The sequence below is a fragment of the Aedes aegypti genome, chromosome 2, assembly GCF_002204515.2.
Source record: "Aedes aegypti strain LVP_AGWG chromosome 2, AaegL5.0 Primary Assembly, whole genome shotgun sequence".
NCBI classification, from domain to species: Eukaryota; Metazoa; Arthropoda; class Insecta; order Diptera; family Culicidae; genus Aedes; species Aedes aegypti.
The window spans coordinates 7,558,447-7,576,324 of NC_035108.1; the positions used below are offsets into that span (position 1 = coordinate 7,558,447).

Below are 17,878 nucleotides of genomic sequence, written 5' to 3' on the forward strand. Positions count from 1 at the left end.
GCATAAGCGTTGGAAAATGTGCTGTGATATCATTCTCACGATGTAGGAATCTTTTGATATGGCCTTACACAATCAGAGGAAATGCGATTGAAAGAGTTGCAAGCTTTAGAGACCTCGGGGTGATTCTTGATAGTCAGCTTACATTCAGAGAACACTACTCGTACATTATTGCTAAAGCCAACAGGAGCTTAGGATTTATCTTTCGTCTGTCTAAGGAGTTCACCGATCCACATTGTTTAAAGGCTCTCTACTGTTCTTTGGTACGTTCAACACTTGAAACCGCTTCAACTGTGTGGAGTCCGTACCACGACGTCTGGATAAAGCGAATCGAGTCAATACAGGCTAAATTTATCCGGTACGCATTGCGGTTTCTTCCATGGAGCAACCCTGATGAGCTTCCTCCTTATGAGAACCGATGCCACTTGTTGGAACTGGACACACTTGAAAAACGGAGAAAGATGATGATAGCCGTTTTCGCTGGAAAAATCATTACCGCGAACATTGATGCTCCTTTTATTCTATCCAGAATCAATTTGAATGTAGTACCCAGACCCCTACGTACTCGAAATTTCCTTAGGCTGGATTTCCAACGAACTGACTACGCTCAGCATGAGCCAATTCGAAGAATGTGCGAAGTTTTTAACTGTGTGTATGACCTGTTTGATTTTAATATGAGTATTGATGTCTTCCGTAATCGTTTATATTCTAGAAATTTGTGATGTTTAATGTTAAAATTAAGAATATTCATGTAGACATTTTTGTTCGATGAATTATGAAATAAATAAATAAATAAATAAATAAATAAATAAATAAAAAATACAGAATTCTCGGTGCAATAATGTACAATATTTTCTTATCTTTTTTTTTTTTTGAGGATATCATAGACGTTTCGGCCTAAACAAAGCCGGGATATTATCCGTAGTAGATTGCAAATAAGTTTGGATATTCTTGCTTCATGTTTGCATGTATGGATAATGATATAAATTATGCCTTAAAATTCTTTGTTTAAACATGATTGACACCTTATCCCCCTATTCAATATCAACCACTAAATAGGTACTCACCGTTCACGCATTTTGGCAACTCCTTCACCTGCCACTCGTCGGAATCGATATCACATCGTATGTCCGCCTTGCCTTCCAACCTGAAGCCCGCCGCACAACTGTAGCGTGCCGTCACAAACTCTTCGGTTTCGTCCACGGTGATACGGGCACTCCCGTGGGCTATTTCCGGCGGTTGTTCGCAGTCTTCATACGTCGCCGATCGCCGCTGTCCAGCGGATGGTTGCGCCAGTGCTAAAATTACAACAGATAAGCAAGCGAAAAAGAAACGGAAATTAGAACGACCTGTGGTGTCTGTGAGTGTCGCCGCCGGTATTGCCAACAAATCGATCAACTGGAGTTTGTGCGGTGGTTGGCCACTTCGACGCACCCCTTGATTGATGTGCGTGGAAATTGCGATAAATTTGGGAAGTGGTTTCACTCGGTAGAATCCGATCGCATGTCAATCATCCGATTAGAGAGATCTTTGTTTTGACGGGTTTTGATGGCTCCCCGGAGACCGCGAGGGAGATTTGCTGTGACGGATGCTGACTGCCGTTTGCAAAGATTGGTTTATTGGGCCGAGCAGATTGTGATTTCAATTAGAGGCAGTGGCTGTTGGATTGACGGAGTCGAGGGGAATTTAAGGAAATTGATTCAGAAATCATGAGTTTCGAGGAAATTAATTTAACTACAAAAACGCATCACTATCCCATGTGAATACGATATCAAGGAACTGATGTGCAATTATGTGCGGTATACATTTCTTCGATCGTCAGAAGACTAAATAAATTACACTCTATTCAGTGCGATGCATTATACTGCTCATATCCATAAGTCAATCCAAATTTTAATATTGAACGGAAACAATTCTATTCCCATTGACTTGGGTCAAATTAAAGAAATACCACTACAAAATCTTATCTCCAAATTGATATATTATCAAACTGATTTTCATCATTATGACCTACAGAAACAATTATTCGTCTACAATAAAACTCTCGTCATAAAAATCGATTAAATTCCAACTAACCCGCTGCTACAAAAATGACGTAAAATGTGTGACAAGATCATAAATTAGTATTTATTTTATTGGCACCACGATACGTGCCCTGCTGCGATACAACAAAAGAATCCAACAACCTTAAAAATAACTACATTGCAATGGCAGATTCGATTGCAGCGCTCGAGAGTAGCTACAAAAAAAACTATACGGCAAAAAGTATCGAATCGAATCCATTTCGATCACATAAATCTCCAGTGGCTTTTTGTGTGGAACAGACAGCGCCGTGGCGGTAAAGTTTGCTGTTCAAGTGCATTCTCGTTCACATAGCCAGAAGTGGTAATGCATGTGACAAAACAGTGAGGATGAAAAACAGATAAAATGTTGAAACATAAAATTAAAGCATGTCAGTTCGCTAGATGATATGAGTGTTCAGCTGTTGTGTCCATTATTAGTTATGAAATAAAATAATGAAATACACAAACATATTTTAAATTTTTATCAAAAAAGGCTTCATATACCGACATTGTCGGTGCGGCATATTTTTCGTAAGTTCTCAAAACCGAAACTTTGTGTGCTCTTCTGAATTCAAAACACATTACACGAGAAACTTCAAATTTTAAGCCAAAAAAATTGAGGTTTAGAGGTGGCGCAAGCGACTTAAGGTGAATTTTCAAGTTATGAAATATAACCTTCAGTGAAGTCTTTTTAACTTTGCTATTTTCTAATCAATTTTTAAGCTTTTAGCATCAAAAATTAAAGATGTTTGTAGAATATCAAATTGAGCATGAGCATTTTATAACAAACAATAACAGCGCCGACTGCGTCCGAATGCAGGTCGATTTGGGGATGGGAGGGAAATGTTGACGTGTAACTTGCTTTATAGAAGCCGAGAAGTCCCGTGCACTTCCCAAGAAAACACTGGGAGTTTAATTATGGGAAAGGATTCGTTTTGGTTAACGATAAAGATATAATTTGAAATCAACACGTAAGCATATAGACGGATGATCGATACCGATAGCACGGTTAATACGCGAACCGGACACAATTGATCCGGAATTAAATGTTAAAGTACTAAATTCGTTTTTTTCATCTACTTGTAGGTAAACAGCTCGAAGATTTATCATCATATTTTTGTATTCAATTTGTTCTATACACAGTTAGAAAACAACTAAATTTGCTTCAAAAGAAAGTAAAAATATCTAAAATCGAATAAGTATTCATGAAGTAATGGTCGAACAAAAAAATGACTTTTTTAACTTTTAACTCAGAATAGTTTTAATTTTAGACACATTTCATATTCTACAAACTTTTTATAAAATTAGCTTTGGAAAGAATGATGCTAAGAGCCTAAAAATTGGTTTAATATTATGAAGACTTTACTGGTTGCACCAACTCTAAATCTTAATATTTTTGGCTCAAAATTTGATGTTTCCCTTTTTATGTGATTAGAATTCAGAAGAGCGCAAGAAATTTTGGTTTTTAAAACTTACGAAAAATAAGCCGCACCATAATACGCAGTTCATTTCAACTATTATATTTATCGACAAGACTTTCAACCTGAGGCTAGTTCATCTCGGTTATAAGCAGTTTCTTATCATCTTTTATTGGCAGGTAAACTTACCTCCAACGTCCATCAGGTGTTCATTATAGTGCTGCTTCCACCTTTCAAATTTGAGAAAGTTTTGGCATAAATCTATCGTTGAAAAATGCTTTGGCATAACTAGTGAATAGATTTAACGTTTTCTGACAAACCCCTACAAAACTCTGAGGTAACTTTTTTTCAAGATATTTGAATGTTTTAGAGTGTTTTTTTAAACTCCAAGTTGCCAAATTTTGAAACTTGTAGTTGCCAATGTAATTTTCTATTTCAGGGAATATCCGACGTTCACGCTGCGAAAAACCATTTCTAATGAAGTTCACGACAAATACAACAAAGCATCTGACCAAATTTGTGGGGAAACCTTGAGCACTATTTTTGAAGTTTATAAGTTTATCAGGTCAAGTTTATAATCTCATAAGATAATCCTGGTGGGATTCCGAAGAGAAAATGTGAAAAAAAAACATGGGTTTGCTTTTAAACAGCAACTTGCGCAAATCCCTTTAGTGATTCCTATAGAAGTTATTGTTATCTTGAGGGAACTTTTAGATACATTTTAAAACAAATTTTCAGAGAAATATCCAAAAAAAAAACTCTAGGACGCATCCCAAAACTAAATTGTAAAAGATTTCCTGATCGAATCACTGAACATCTTCAAAAGAAATCTTTACACGGACTTTAGTAGGAATCTCTGATGTATACCTGGAGGGATTCCTTGAAGATTTCATTGAGGAATCGCTGAACTCCTCAAACAATTGTTGAACATACGTGTAATAAAATTCGTGGACTAGAACAATTTAAAATCCTCGGGGGAATTTCCTCACATCGGCTGTATCCCTGAATAAATTTTCAGAAGATTTTCTAATGGAAACCCTGAAGCTGAACTACCCAAATACGATTTTTGCAGTGTACCAGCTTGATGCGAGATCGCTTGAAGATGAACGAAAAAGCGATCCTGTTAAAGAACTAGTGCATCGCGAAAACCGTGTTTGAGGAGCTATGCCCTAAAGTAATTCTTAACGAAATCTTTAAATATTTTTGCATAATTTTTTTGAAGAAAATTTAAAGCATTTCTTGAGGAAGTTCTTGGCCTAGATGCTGCAAGAATCATTAAATTTTTTTCTCGAAGAACTCTAGCGGAACATCATATTCTTCTTCTTCTTTCTGGCGTTACGTCCCCACTGGGACAGAGCCTGCTTCTCAGCTTAGTGTTCTTATGAGCACTTCCACAGTTATTAACTGAGAGCTTACTATGCCAATTACCATTTTTGCATGCGTATATCCTGTGGCAGGTACGAAGATACTCTATGCCCTGGGAAGTCGAGAAAATTTCCAACCCGAAAAGATCCTCGACCGGTGGGATTCGAACCGACGACCCTCAGCTTGGTCTTGCTGAATAGCTGCGTGTTTACCGCTACGGCTATCTGGGCCCCTGGGAACATCAGATATGAAATCTTTAAATGTATTCTTGAGTAAAACCTGGAGAAACTAAATCAGATTATTCAGAAAGATGGAATTTTATATTTACAAACTTTTGGTGAAACTTCTTCTTCTTCTTCTTCTTGGCATTAACGTCCTCACTGGGACAGAGCCTGCTTCTCAGCTTAGTGTTCTTATGAACACTTCCACAGATATTAACTGAGAGCTTTCTTTGCCAAAGTTGCCATTTTCGCATTCGTATATCGTGTGGCAGGTACGATTATACTCTATGCCCAGGGAAGTTAAGGAAATTACGAAAAGATTCTGGACCGACCGGGATTCGAACTCAGACACCTTCAGCATTGCTTTGCTTTGTAGCCGTGGACTCTAACCACTCGGCTAAGGAAGGCCCCTAGTTGGGAGCCATTATTCAAAATTAGAGAAACTGCATCAAAAGAAGATTAAAATATTTAATACCCCTTGATTTCACTTCTATTGCAATGTTGTGCGATACTGGAATCCACTGCGTGTATAATGTACTATGCACATATGCTGGAAGTGGATGCGAGTAACTGACGAGTAAAGATATATTACCTATCGGAGGAAATAAAAGATACAAAATACTCAAATAAACTTTTGTTTCACTGAATTAAGAAACTTGTTCCGAGAACAAAAAAGTAAAACAAAAGGTGTTTTTTTTTTTTTAATTTTGGGTTTTTTGTTTAAAATCGGCAGAAAAGTGGAGTAGTGTGTGGTCTATTGATTCCGTTGCATGCCCCTGTGGAGTGGGCGACGGAATCAAGATAAATTGTGTCTGGTTCGCGTTGTGTGAGAATGTCATCGTATTCAGCCAAGGATGGATTGCCAACCGGTGAGCTCGTTTCATGCTTATGATAACATGTTTATGCCGTGGCAAGATAATGTTTGTGTAATTTTGAAACAAAATATGAATGTTTCGCCACTACAAGTGACCAGAGGTTATAAATGAAGAGTTGCGCGAAGAGTGAAACTTAATCTACCTATTGAACTGTCAAACCGTCTACCTATTGAGCCGATCAGGGGCTATTTTCAACGACAATGAGTAAAAGAAACAAGATAAGGTGTGTTTTCGAGTTCTGTGTTTCTTTTTCAAAATCGACTGTTGAGAATCGATTTTGAAATTTGCGAAAACATGAGTGCGATTCAAAATCTAGTTCAGTGACTGAGATCCGTGACCGCTATCTCTAAGTCTTCTCAGCTCATGCTCATCTCGGATCGAATACGTCGTTCAATTCTAATTTATTTTTCGATGTGCAATAGGAATAGTTTGGATTAAATTTAAAAAGTATTCACAAAGCAGAAATTAAAATCGATGTGATATATAGTTATCGATATCTAATTGAAAGCCAAAAAAAACGATTTTTGACCAGAAACACAAAACTTGCTTCAAATTAATCATTGATCCTTCAACGTTATGGGATGAAGTAGCGGTCACGGCTCCCACTCACTAAAATCCTGTTTTATTTTTTGCATTTTTTGTCATTTTTCAGCAACACCCTTCCCGTGATGATTGTGGAGATGCAGAGGTATTCTCGGTCTCTAGAAGCAACAATCGATTGCTGAATCATTTACGTTTCAAAGACCTGATTGTACATCACATTTGCAATGGGACTGATGTGCAGCTAAAATGACATGATATAACAATTAATTTTTTGTTATGATAAATATTTATAAGATACATAACAACAAAAATCTAGTGTAAACATTCATAATAACCTTATGGCGAAATTCTTCACTCGGGTAGAAATTAAAATGCAAAAACAATGATATCACGATTCCAGTATGTTTTAATCTTATGATTTGGACTCATGAGTCAGATTGCTGTTATGTTTTTGTTGCTAACTGATCGGAATCATCGAGCATCCGTTTATTATAGACTAAATTAAAAAAAAGTGCTGGAGCGAGATTCACACCAAGTACCATGTTATAGAGAGCCACGTACTCCACCACACAAATACTTGTTATTAAATTATTTATTAGTATCACTACAAACATTACATTCTTTTCTTATATCTAGGTGTTCTGTGTTAGAAAACTATCATCCTTATTTGGTAAAACTAAATTAGGAATTTATTAACATTTTGTTAACAACTAGTCCATTTCATTTGCAGCAACAGTTCAGAATTTTTACAGGTGAGTTGATTTCACCTAAAAGTAAAAAAACGCTTTCAATTAACTTAACCTAAATATTAATCGCGGCAAGAGAAAATTGCAACGATTTTTGTCTCAAATCATAAATTATTTTATTTATAATTGTCCCAATGTTTCAACAACCACACAAACACTGTATCGTATTGATTTTTGAGTGACCGATACAAATAAGTTAAATCAAAGCGTACCGCTTAGTGTTGTCATGCTAGATGTTTCGCTTATGAAGAATCATGATTATGACTCCAAGAATTCCAATTCCAATTCTCGGTGTTAAATTCAGGACCTAACCAAATATGTGAACATTCCTGACTTGTAAATCATGATTTAGGAATCAGATATTGTTTCGTGTGTAGACATAGTTCGATGAATACTTTCGATGATTACTGAACTAAAAACTGTATTCAGAATTACTTTTTTTTTTCATTTCAAAATGTTGCATTATGGCGCAATTGTCATCATTTGCCATAGGGCGTATCTACCAGTTAGTTTTGGCGCCTCTTTCGATGACAAAATGTGGACGGGCACAACGCATCGACGGAACAAATATGGACATCTTGCATCGAGTGAGATTCGAAATAACCACAGCTTATCGCTAGAAGCTTTTCATCTCGTTTACCTAAGCAGAATTATATGAAGAAAAAACGAGGCGTCACATCTCCCACTGAATGATTTGGCACCGTGCGTGTAAACATATTATTTACGACCGGATCGTGGCGAGGTGGACAATCGGTTTAGGTGTAAAATTATTCAATTTTGGTGTTTCTGAATGGGGCTTTGGGCTGTATATTGTCTTCTTTGCGACCGAACCTGTTCCGCAGCTCCAAATTGGTGGCCACCATTAAAAGTGTCGTAAAATTTACGAGATTCAGTCCATTCGGCATCAGCTCTCAGGTTTTGAATGTTCCATTCATAGAGCTTGGAGTCAAGTGATAGAAACGAGAAGTTATAGCTGATCAAAAAGTAGTTAACGTAACCGAATGAGGAAAATTCGATTCCATCGTGATCGGGTCAAAGAAATCCAATCAATTTCACTCCAAGGAGTAGGAAGTTTTATTCGGTGACTGATTTGGTGCTTTTACTCCGAACGTCATTCAAAAACCACTCCACACTTCTAATCACCGAACAAAATTCCTCACGACGGTGATCGATGTGAATCTTTTTCAATTAGTCAGATTTGGTGTAGCCAAACCCGTGTGCCCCGTGTAATAAAGCATCTGCTCCTTAAAAGGCAGTGAAGGAGAATCCCCGATCAAGATATCGAAATGGCCACCAACGACCCGACATGACCACGCAACGAAAACTGCCACAAGATTGATGGCCCTTTGGTCGGGTGGTCAGACGCCAAACTACCTACTATCAAATGGCATAGCGTGCGTGAGTGCGTAACGTAGCTAGTGGCCGAACGGCGGCAACCTAATGTGTTAATCTTTACCTAATTTGTCGCGTTTTTGAAGGCCCGGCACTTAATAGGGAGTCGTTTCGGTTGCTTCTTTATTTCCTTGCATTACGGAATTGTGAGAAGCGGTGTCATTTGGGAGCTATAGAGATAATCAGAGATTTATTCAGTAGATGGCTTATTAAAAATTGACTGCGAAGGTATTTCAACATTGGACAAGTAGCTCACGGACTTGAACGGGATACATTCTTCTTTTTCTTGGCGTTACGTCCCATCTGAGAACCGACTTCTCAACTAAGTGTTCTTATGAGCACTTCCGTAGATATTGACCAAGCACTTTCTTTGCCGAAGGCCATTTTTTCCAATGCAATTGCACATAAATACGTTAGTAAGGACTTCAAATGGCCTAACCTAATGATTGTAGTTTATTTTGGAATGGATCGTTTTGCCCCTACCAATGGAGTGCATGTTGCCTCAACCGAGCGCTTAACAGAAAATGTTATGGAAAATAGAAATCGTCGTGTTATTACGTCAAATCATTTTATCAACAACTAACCCAGTCTCTAATCATCTTTTTTTTGGTTAAAGGTTGTAAAAATTATCGAATTGGTACTCTCGCATAGACCATCAAAGCATGCCCGTTTCGACTCTTGATTTCCTTTTTGAGAGCTAACTTTGCCTCTCTGAATGCTGCACTGCGTTCTTCTCTTTGTGATTATGTGCGTGTGCGTTGCATTCTTCGTCTAGCCCGAAGGCAAATTGCTCGAAGATTAGCACCTGTACACCGGCGGCCTGTTCTCTCTAGGAGGAGATTTTCTCGGCATAGAAGCATCACACGCTCGTGATATCACAGCAACCAGCCCTTCACCGTTTAGGTCCAGAGCGTTCCGTTCGCGCCTCAGGGCTTCGCTGAATACTTCGCCGTCGAAGCGCGCTGTTTTCCAACCTCGGGCTTGGGTCGAGTTACATCGCACTGCCCTCCACCTGCCTGGTATTATACTAAAGCGCATCGATTGATGATCGCTATGCGTATTACTGTCATCAACGCGCCATGGTACCTAAATAGTTAGGACTACAGAACGTCACGTCGATAATCGAATCTGTACCATTTCTGCGGCAGATACTTACTGTACCCACATTTGCCAGTTCAACATTTAATGCAGCTAGGGATTTCAACAATAGTTGGCCTCTTTGGTTGGTGCAGCGGCTACCCCACTTCACTGCCCATGCATCAAAGTTAAGAGCTATCACTACTGCCAAAAGGGCGATATTCAAAACTGAAAAGACAATTCTCGATTACTTTTTCAAATCGACGTAAGTAACTTTTATACGGTTTTGAGAAAATTAATTAGGAAAAATCAAAATCTATCTTCTAAAACTGTTTTAAAATGAATCACCTTTTCAACATTTTTTTGCCGTGTACTTCGCTCAAATTTTGCATACACTCAGCTCACGTTCAAAAATTAGGTAGTTTCTATTATTTCCCACAAACATAATTATAAGAAAATGATAAGCTGTTTCATTCAGATACTTTCGACGTTTTTCTACCAGTGTAAAATCGGCTCAAGTAGTGTTTTGTTTTGATTAGTGGTTAAGTCACTTTGTCTCTCCATACAGCGGGCGGCGAAAGTAGTGGTTAGGTTGCGAAAGTTGAAAATGTTACTTTCGTCGTTTTGTAAATCCGGAAATCAAACGTTCTAAAAGTGAAAAGTTAAGTTGGTACAGAGCGGTACGTATAGATTTCCGCCTGCTTAACACGTAGGATCGATAAAGTAAGTTTGTATACTTTTTTGACTTGAGTCTGTATGAATAAGTTTTCGAGAGTTGATGGCTCTTTTTCAGTGGTAGTAAAAACGAAATCCTGAAGCAAAGAAAGCACCACGGAAGATGAACTAAACACAAAAAGTTATGTATTCACTTTACACTTGATCTCTAATCACTACTTTTTTGATTCAGTTTCTTAATTGCTTGTAATTAACGTTTTTCATTATTTTCCATACGTTTTGACAGTTCTCCGACTATCATTCTTCCATGCGCTTGTGTTGAAAGTTTGAGAAATTTGAGAAACCAGCGTAGCGCGATCAGTGGGTGGAATATAAACAACAGTGTCGTCGTTCAGCGGCCAGTGAAAGAAACTGAATGTTCGAACTTTCGAACAACCTTTAGGTTGTTGTCTGTACTTTTTGCCGCTGGCGCCAACTGTTAGCGTTTAGGAACAAAATAAACAGTCATTACCCTACACAGCTAAAATATGTTGTAAATTTCAGTTTATTTTTCATGCACATATTTGGAGCATCAAAATAAACTGAAATTTCAACGACAAATCGCTTATTTTTCAATCGAATGCACTTTAAGTTTACACGTTCATGAAACATTCAAGCATCTTAAGTTGAAATTTAAACGTGATGCTGTAATAATAGATGATTTTAGTTTACTTTTACTACCTTCTTCTGTTTACACTACATTGAAATTTAAATATTTTTATCTGTGTATTAGTCAATTCGGCTGTCATCCAATTTTTCATCATTTTTGAAGCAATAGAACTTTTCGTTGATTTTTGCTATCGCAAAACCGTCGTTTAACCTTCGGGCTGTCGCGCTGTTGTACTTTGTACAACAGTTGTGATTTATATGCTATCATTTTGCAACAAAGATATCTATCGACACCAAACCAAACCAATGTATTCCTCAAGAATCATCTTAAGAACAATACTCGACAATTTTTATTTACAGTATGGCCTTTATAATAGGTTAAATCAACAAATTAACATGGAAGTCGCATAATAATGAACGCACTATGTACGGTTCGAGGAAACCACAGTTTGAAATCGTCATATCTCAAAATCCAGATAATATAGAAACTTGGGGTCTTTAGTAAAGTTGTTCTGGAGGTGAAGCGCTATCTGATGGTACCTCATTTAATTCGGAATTTGACCGCAAGGTGGCACTAGTGGGCATGGAAGTTTTACTTTTGTTTTTGCAAATTTTTCAGGATCATGACCATTTAGAAGGATGTCGTCTTCGGCAAAGTTGTTTAGTAAGCTAAGGACTATCATTTTTCGAGCCAGTTGATTCAAAACTTTGCCACTAGGCGGCGCTAGTGAGCATGAAACTTTTGTTTGCAGATATCTCAGGAGCCTGACCACTTAGAAAGATAGTGTCTTCGGCAAAGTAGTTCAGTAGCTTAAGAGCTATCATTATTTGAGCCAAGAAATAGGATATTTTGCCACCAGGCGGCGCTAGTGAGTATATTTATTTTGTTTTGCGGATACTGCAAGGTCTTGACTTTTTAAACAGGCACCTTCTGCAAAGTTGTTCAGAAGCTCAGCAACTATCATCATCTTACAAAATCTCGAACTTTAAAAATTAAACAAAGAAAGAATTTGAGCTACTGAACAACTTTGCCGAAGACGCCATCTTTCTAAGTGATCAGGCTCCTGAGATATTTGCAAAATAAATGTTTTATGCTCACTAGCGCCGCCTAGTGGCAAAATTTTGAATCAACTAGCTCAAACACTGATAGTCCTTGAGTTGCCTTCGATGCCTCATTTTCTGCACAGCATACTTCTGTCGGGACCATTGCATTTCCACGACTTAAGGCCATTCCCAAAATACTTGAAGCATGCATCAGGAGGCTGTTATATGCTCAGCCGGCAAATCGACCTGCCTACCTTGTGTATGCCCAAGTACTTCGCTTTGTTAGCCTCTGCAACCGGCAGCATTATCGCCACCATCTGGGTGCCCTGCGGGCCCTTTCTGAAGTAGATGGTCTTACTGGCTACGTCGTCACACTGCTCTTTGAGGGCAGCCGAGACCTCCGCTGCATCGGTGACCTCATCCAGATTTTTACACTGAAGACTCTTCTGCAGTCAGGGATCTTACATCAACCTCATCGCCAAGTACTTCTTGTGCTAGCCTATACCCTTTTGCTTGGCGTCCTTTTTTAAAACTACGATCTTTTCACCAATCCTAGTTCGCCTTATACTACCATATGCTCAGCTCGTGCCACCCTTTCCGCCCTGGAGGATAGCACCGAAGATCACTTTCCGAATCACACCGAATTCACTTATCAACCATGCGTCTTTTCACCACGTATTCATACTCGGAAGGCCCTCTCTTTCGCATCGCGTCCGTCATGAGGTACTATGTTCAGAACCGGATCAGCGCAAGTCAGGTAATGGCAGTTTGGGCAAGAGTGCTTTGGTACTTTAAGCGGCACCGGTCACTGTGACAGAGTTGCATTCGGATTTTTGTGGTTTTTATGAAGGTTCATCAAAGTCCACTGTGAACTCCACCACATCCTGGGCAACTCCCCAACTCGCAGAGGTCCTGGGGGGGTCCGTTAAGCCCCTGGACTTTCATCCCTGCTGCCCCGAAATATGCAATATGCGCATCGACATTGCATATCTTGTGAGCACGAAGATACTCTATGCCCTGGAAGAGTATCCCTTTACGAAACTACGTTTATTTGGCTTTCTCAGTCATAGGAAAAAATCAAAACCGTATGTTTTGCTTTGCCCAACGTTTCGGCTCTTTTATTGGGCCTTTTTCAAGAGTATAGCTGTCAACCGTTTTTTGTCAATTTTAACAATAATTGCCGTTTTTTGATAGGGAGTTTCCTGTACATAATTTTACACATAGAATAATAATTTCGAGACACTGAGACACTATGGCTATTATCAACGACTTGAACTACGCTAGACGATAGATGAACATCTTTGTTTGTGACAGGTTCCGATAGTGCTTCAAATGACCAATTGACCAATTGACGGCTTGAATTTCATGATTTTTCACTCATACGTGAATTGACATCATCTCATATACTATGGACCGATGCACGGGTTCACTATTTGACGTTCTAGCGGTGCCGTGTTATTTATGTGACCATGGAAACCATGGAAAGAATGGACCTATGCACGGGTTCACTATTTGACGTTTTAGCGGTGCCGTGTTATTTATGTGACCATGGAAACCAGTGAATTCGGCACCGCTCAAACGTCAAATTAGTGAACTCATGCATCGGTTCATTCGGCCCCGCTCAAATGTCAAATTAGTGAACTCGTGCATTGGTCCATAGCTACGTTTCAACTAGATCAGAGCCTGCTTCTCTGGTATTTCACAAGCGCTTTCACATTATTGGCCAGAGAACATCCTTTTAAAATTTTCCAATTCTGGCAATCATGTGCAATATTCTCTAAACTTAAAATGGTGATACATTCTGTCGAATAGATCGATTATCGCTTAATTTATGATCTCGCCTTAAGCCATTGATAACCAAGTGTGCTGCTTATTGTTACTGAGCAAACGAATGGATTGACACGTTATTTACCAATACTACGAAGAAGAGAAGATCCTGTCTTCCAGTGGTGATAGTTTTTATCTTGATTGACTCATTTGATTAAAACAATGGGCTACACACTAGGGTACGGCTTATTTCTCAAAAGTTCTCAAAACCATAAATTCGAGTGCTCTAATGAATTCACATCACATTAAAAGAGAAACCTCAAATTTTGAGCTAAAACTGATAAGATTTAGAGGTGGTGCAAGCGTCTTGAAGGTGAATTTTCAAGTTATAAAAAATGGCCTTCAGTGAAATCACCATAACCTTGTTAATTTTTAACCAATTAGGCTGGAACAATTTTGAAATTTTAATTTTGTCATAACCGGTCCCCCACCCCAATTCAAATTTTTCAAAAAGTCAGAGGGTGGGAAATAAATAAAATGTCTTACTTTCAGAGTTGGTTTTCATTGATTTTTGTGTTTTAGCTAGTTTTGTAATTCGTCCTTACGATATTACATGAGATAACAGGTGTTATTGGATTATATGTCCTAAATCTGTTCGTTAATGCTAATTGGTGTGGGATTTTTATTGAACGGTTTTTTTTTTCATTTAGAATCAAGTTTACGCTATTTTTACTATTTTTATGTTTATTGCTTTCTATGAACTCTTAATAAACAATGAATTTGTCAAATCAATTCAGCAATTGGCTCTTAAAATTTATTTGAATACATGTTTTCCTAGTAAATTTTCCTTCTTCTGGATGTATAAATATTGAAAGCGGGATCATCATCCACAAGCTGCGTATCAAATGTTTTTGTCCTTGTCTTCATTGTGTTTGTGTAAACTTTATGATTCTATTATTTTAGTTAGTTTTCAGTTTCTTGCCTATGAAAATGGTTTATTTATTTTGGAGCCAAGGTTCCTCCAACAATTTTCGTATCTTTCAGTTAATCTTAAACTTCTTCTGATTGCTTGTTTTTTTTTTAAATTTTAAATCACCACTCTGGTAATAAGCTTATTATCTTGATCTGTAAAATACAAATTACAATCATTAACACACCGCTGAGTTTACTCATTTAAAATGTAATTTCACTGAGAATATATACTATAGTGCAAAATTTGACCAAAAGTATGGGGCCACGACAAAGCCGAGAAATTTTAGTTTCATCACCTTCGTCACCCGTGAAATTTCAAGATTTATATTGCGAATTTCCATTGTACCTACTTTCAACCTATTATACTGCCGTCCTATGCATATTTATCTCACAGTCGCTAAGGTATGCAAAGAACATGGCACAAGAGGCAATATATTTCACAGAGCCAATTTTATTTAAATTTATTCAAATCTAGTGGAATACTATTGCAAGCAAAATGTTACATATCTGTTAAATCGAATTAATATAATCTAAATTTAATATGAAGTTGCATCCAAGTGCAATATTTCTGCAATGTTCCTAAAATTTTTAGTAGCTTGAACACAATTCGAATACACTAAAACGAGTTATAAAAAGACAATTTAAAAATTTAATATTTTCTCTCATCAAAACCCATGAAAAAAGACGGCAAAAAACTGATTTTGTTGTTATGAAAAATTAATTTTTAAAAAAGGTATAGATTGATGTTATGCAAAATAAACGAATTCACATGATTATTGTTCAAAACGTTTTGGTTTGACGGTTATATGTGGCAAAAACATGGTTTTGCAGCATATGAGTATAAAATAAGGCTAAATTCACCTGAATTTTCATTTTATTATTTATTGTCCCCCCCTCGACACATATTGATGGAAGGTGACAAAAGAAGATTTTAAGATTTGTTACGGCCTTATGGAAATCAAAACTTTGTAAAACTTCAATGAGGAAAAATTTGAAGTGAACTACTTTCATCTAAAACTAGTATTGATTTTAGACAAATTTGATGTTCTACAATTTTGAAGAGAATGTTTTTTTTTTCCTTCGTGGGGACATGATACCACTGCGACCATTGATTTGATCTATTGTGGTGTTATCCTCTTTGTTTTTGCCGTACTGTAGAAATATATTACTATATGATGTAACTATCTCCACAGGTATTGGCGTGCATCCCAATCAGGTACTACATTTCGGATAAAATTTAGTACCTGTTTTGGATGGTAGATTCGAATTTCATTAGGCTCTAGCAGGCCTTTATATAAATGTTTGCAACGCTTCCCGGGCAGACGGAAAAATCAAAATCACATCTCGAAACGAACAAATTTAGATCGCATATCTCAATATGATATTTTATAAATCTCAGCGACATCTGAAAATATGTAAACAAGATCAAAACAAGTTCTTTGGCATGACACGAAACACAAAATGGCCGGACTGAACAGTGAGACGTAAGGACCACCTCTAGGAGTAAAATGTAGTCTCAGAAAGCGAAGAACCTGATGCTCTTATTTCCTTGATCTTCTATCTGATAGGCGTAGCCGAATGGTTAGCATCCCAGTGTATAGATCCTAAGGCCGAGGATTCGATTCTAAATGCCGACTTTTTGATTTTTTTTTATTCTTTGCCATCTGTCAGATCATATTTTGATATTGATATGTTGGTCAATTAAAAGTTTGCCAGATATTGTTTTGATAAGATCAAATATCTTAATGAGATATTGTTTAATACTTCTCCATATTAATTTTTGATATTATTTTTGATCTTTTATCTCTTATCTCCAACAAACCAATAGCTGATTATGATCGTCAGTAATTATTTTAGAACAACAAAAGTGGCCTGCCCAACCAACCAGTCTCATATTTCTTTATAGATTTTGACCAACGGTGGCGATCGCTAACGGTTCAAAACGAATCTATATCGATCGCTATCGAAAATCACTGACTGGTTGCCCGGGTGTTAATAAGCCAGTATAAGTACTTAGATCGTGTTTATTGAGATTTAATAACCTCTGTGTTTGGTAGGCATCTGGTTCAATGTATCGTTTGGACTGGCGAGAGTCCATTGCGTTCTTCCAGTTCAGTTTAATTTTTGCTTTCATCCAGCTCTTTAATTTAAGAGAATGTTACTAAAAGTTTCGAAATTGATTGAAAAATAACAAAGTTATGTTTACTTAACTGAAGGTCACTTTTTATAACCTAAAAAATCACCTTCAAGTCGCTTGCCCACCTCTAAATATTTTTGGCTCAAATTTGGAAGTTTCTCTTTTTATGTGATTTGAATTCAGAAGAACACACGAACTCTTGGTTTTGAGAACTTTTGAAAAATAAGCCGCACCCTACTACACACTCGGTTATCAATTGCCTTAAATTCTCGCATAATTTCTGATCTCGCTCTAAAAGCCATTGGTAAACGGCACTATGGCTTATCAGGTGGCCAATAATCAAAAAAGTGATGTGCCCCAAATTTCAATTCTTGTTCGCCATTTCATTGTAAACATGTCTGCTAAGAAATCCCTAAAATATTAGGGCATGATTTGCATTGCACACTCAGATATGAGGTGCCAAAGTTGAGCCTATGGAGAAAAACTTGTTTTTATTAACAAAAACTATGGTTTACTCAAATTAATATAACTTTTTTTATATAATACTTATGTAAAATGTTTTTACACCATTTGAAAGCTTACAAAAAAGGCTTCCTAGAAACAATAAAACAAATAAAAAAAGCTTCAAAATAGTGGCTTTTATGATGTCTTTTTTATGAAGCAATTAAAAAAATCGAATAAGCTTTTAGTTCTCACATCGAGTACTTTTTTGTCCCAAGTTGTCCCAGGCTTAAATTCAGTTCCAAGGGCACTTTGGGATGTAAACTAAAGGATCGTAAAGAATTTAGCTGCACAAATTTGCACTTTTTTAATTTAAGGGTTTTTGAATTTTTCCAATATTTTTAACCATTTTCTATTGAAAACAGCTAAAAACAAGTTTAGAAAATAACTGAATTTCGCTAAATCATTCAAATCATCATTTCTATGTAAGTTCTAAT

At 37.2% G+C, this 17,878-nt stretch overlaps 1 protein-coding gene across 1 annotated transcript in view; it reads right to left on the reverse strand.

The window, feature by feature from the left end:
* LOC5579245 overlaps nt 1-17,878 on the reverse strand; it is a 253,072-nt gene that overhangs the window by 200,007 nt on the left and 35,187 nt on the right. Inside the window, exon 2 of the mRNA XM_021843826.1 lies at nt 1,065-1,295. Coding sequence (XP_021699518.1) covers nt 1,065-1,295 — 231 coding nt within the window. The remainder of the gene's footprint in view (nt 1-1,064; nt 1,296-17,878) is intronic.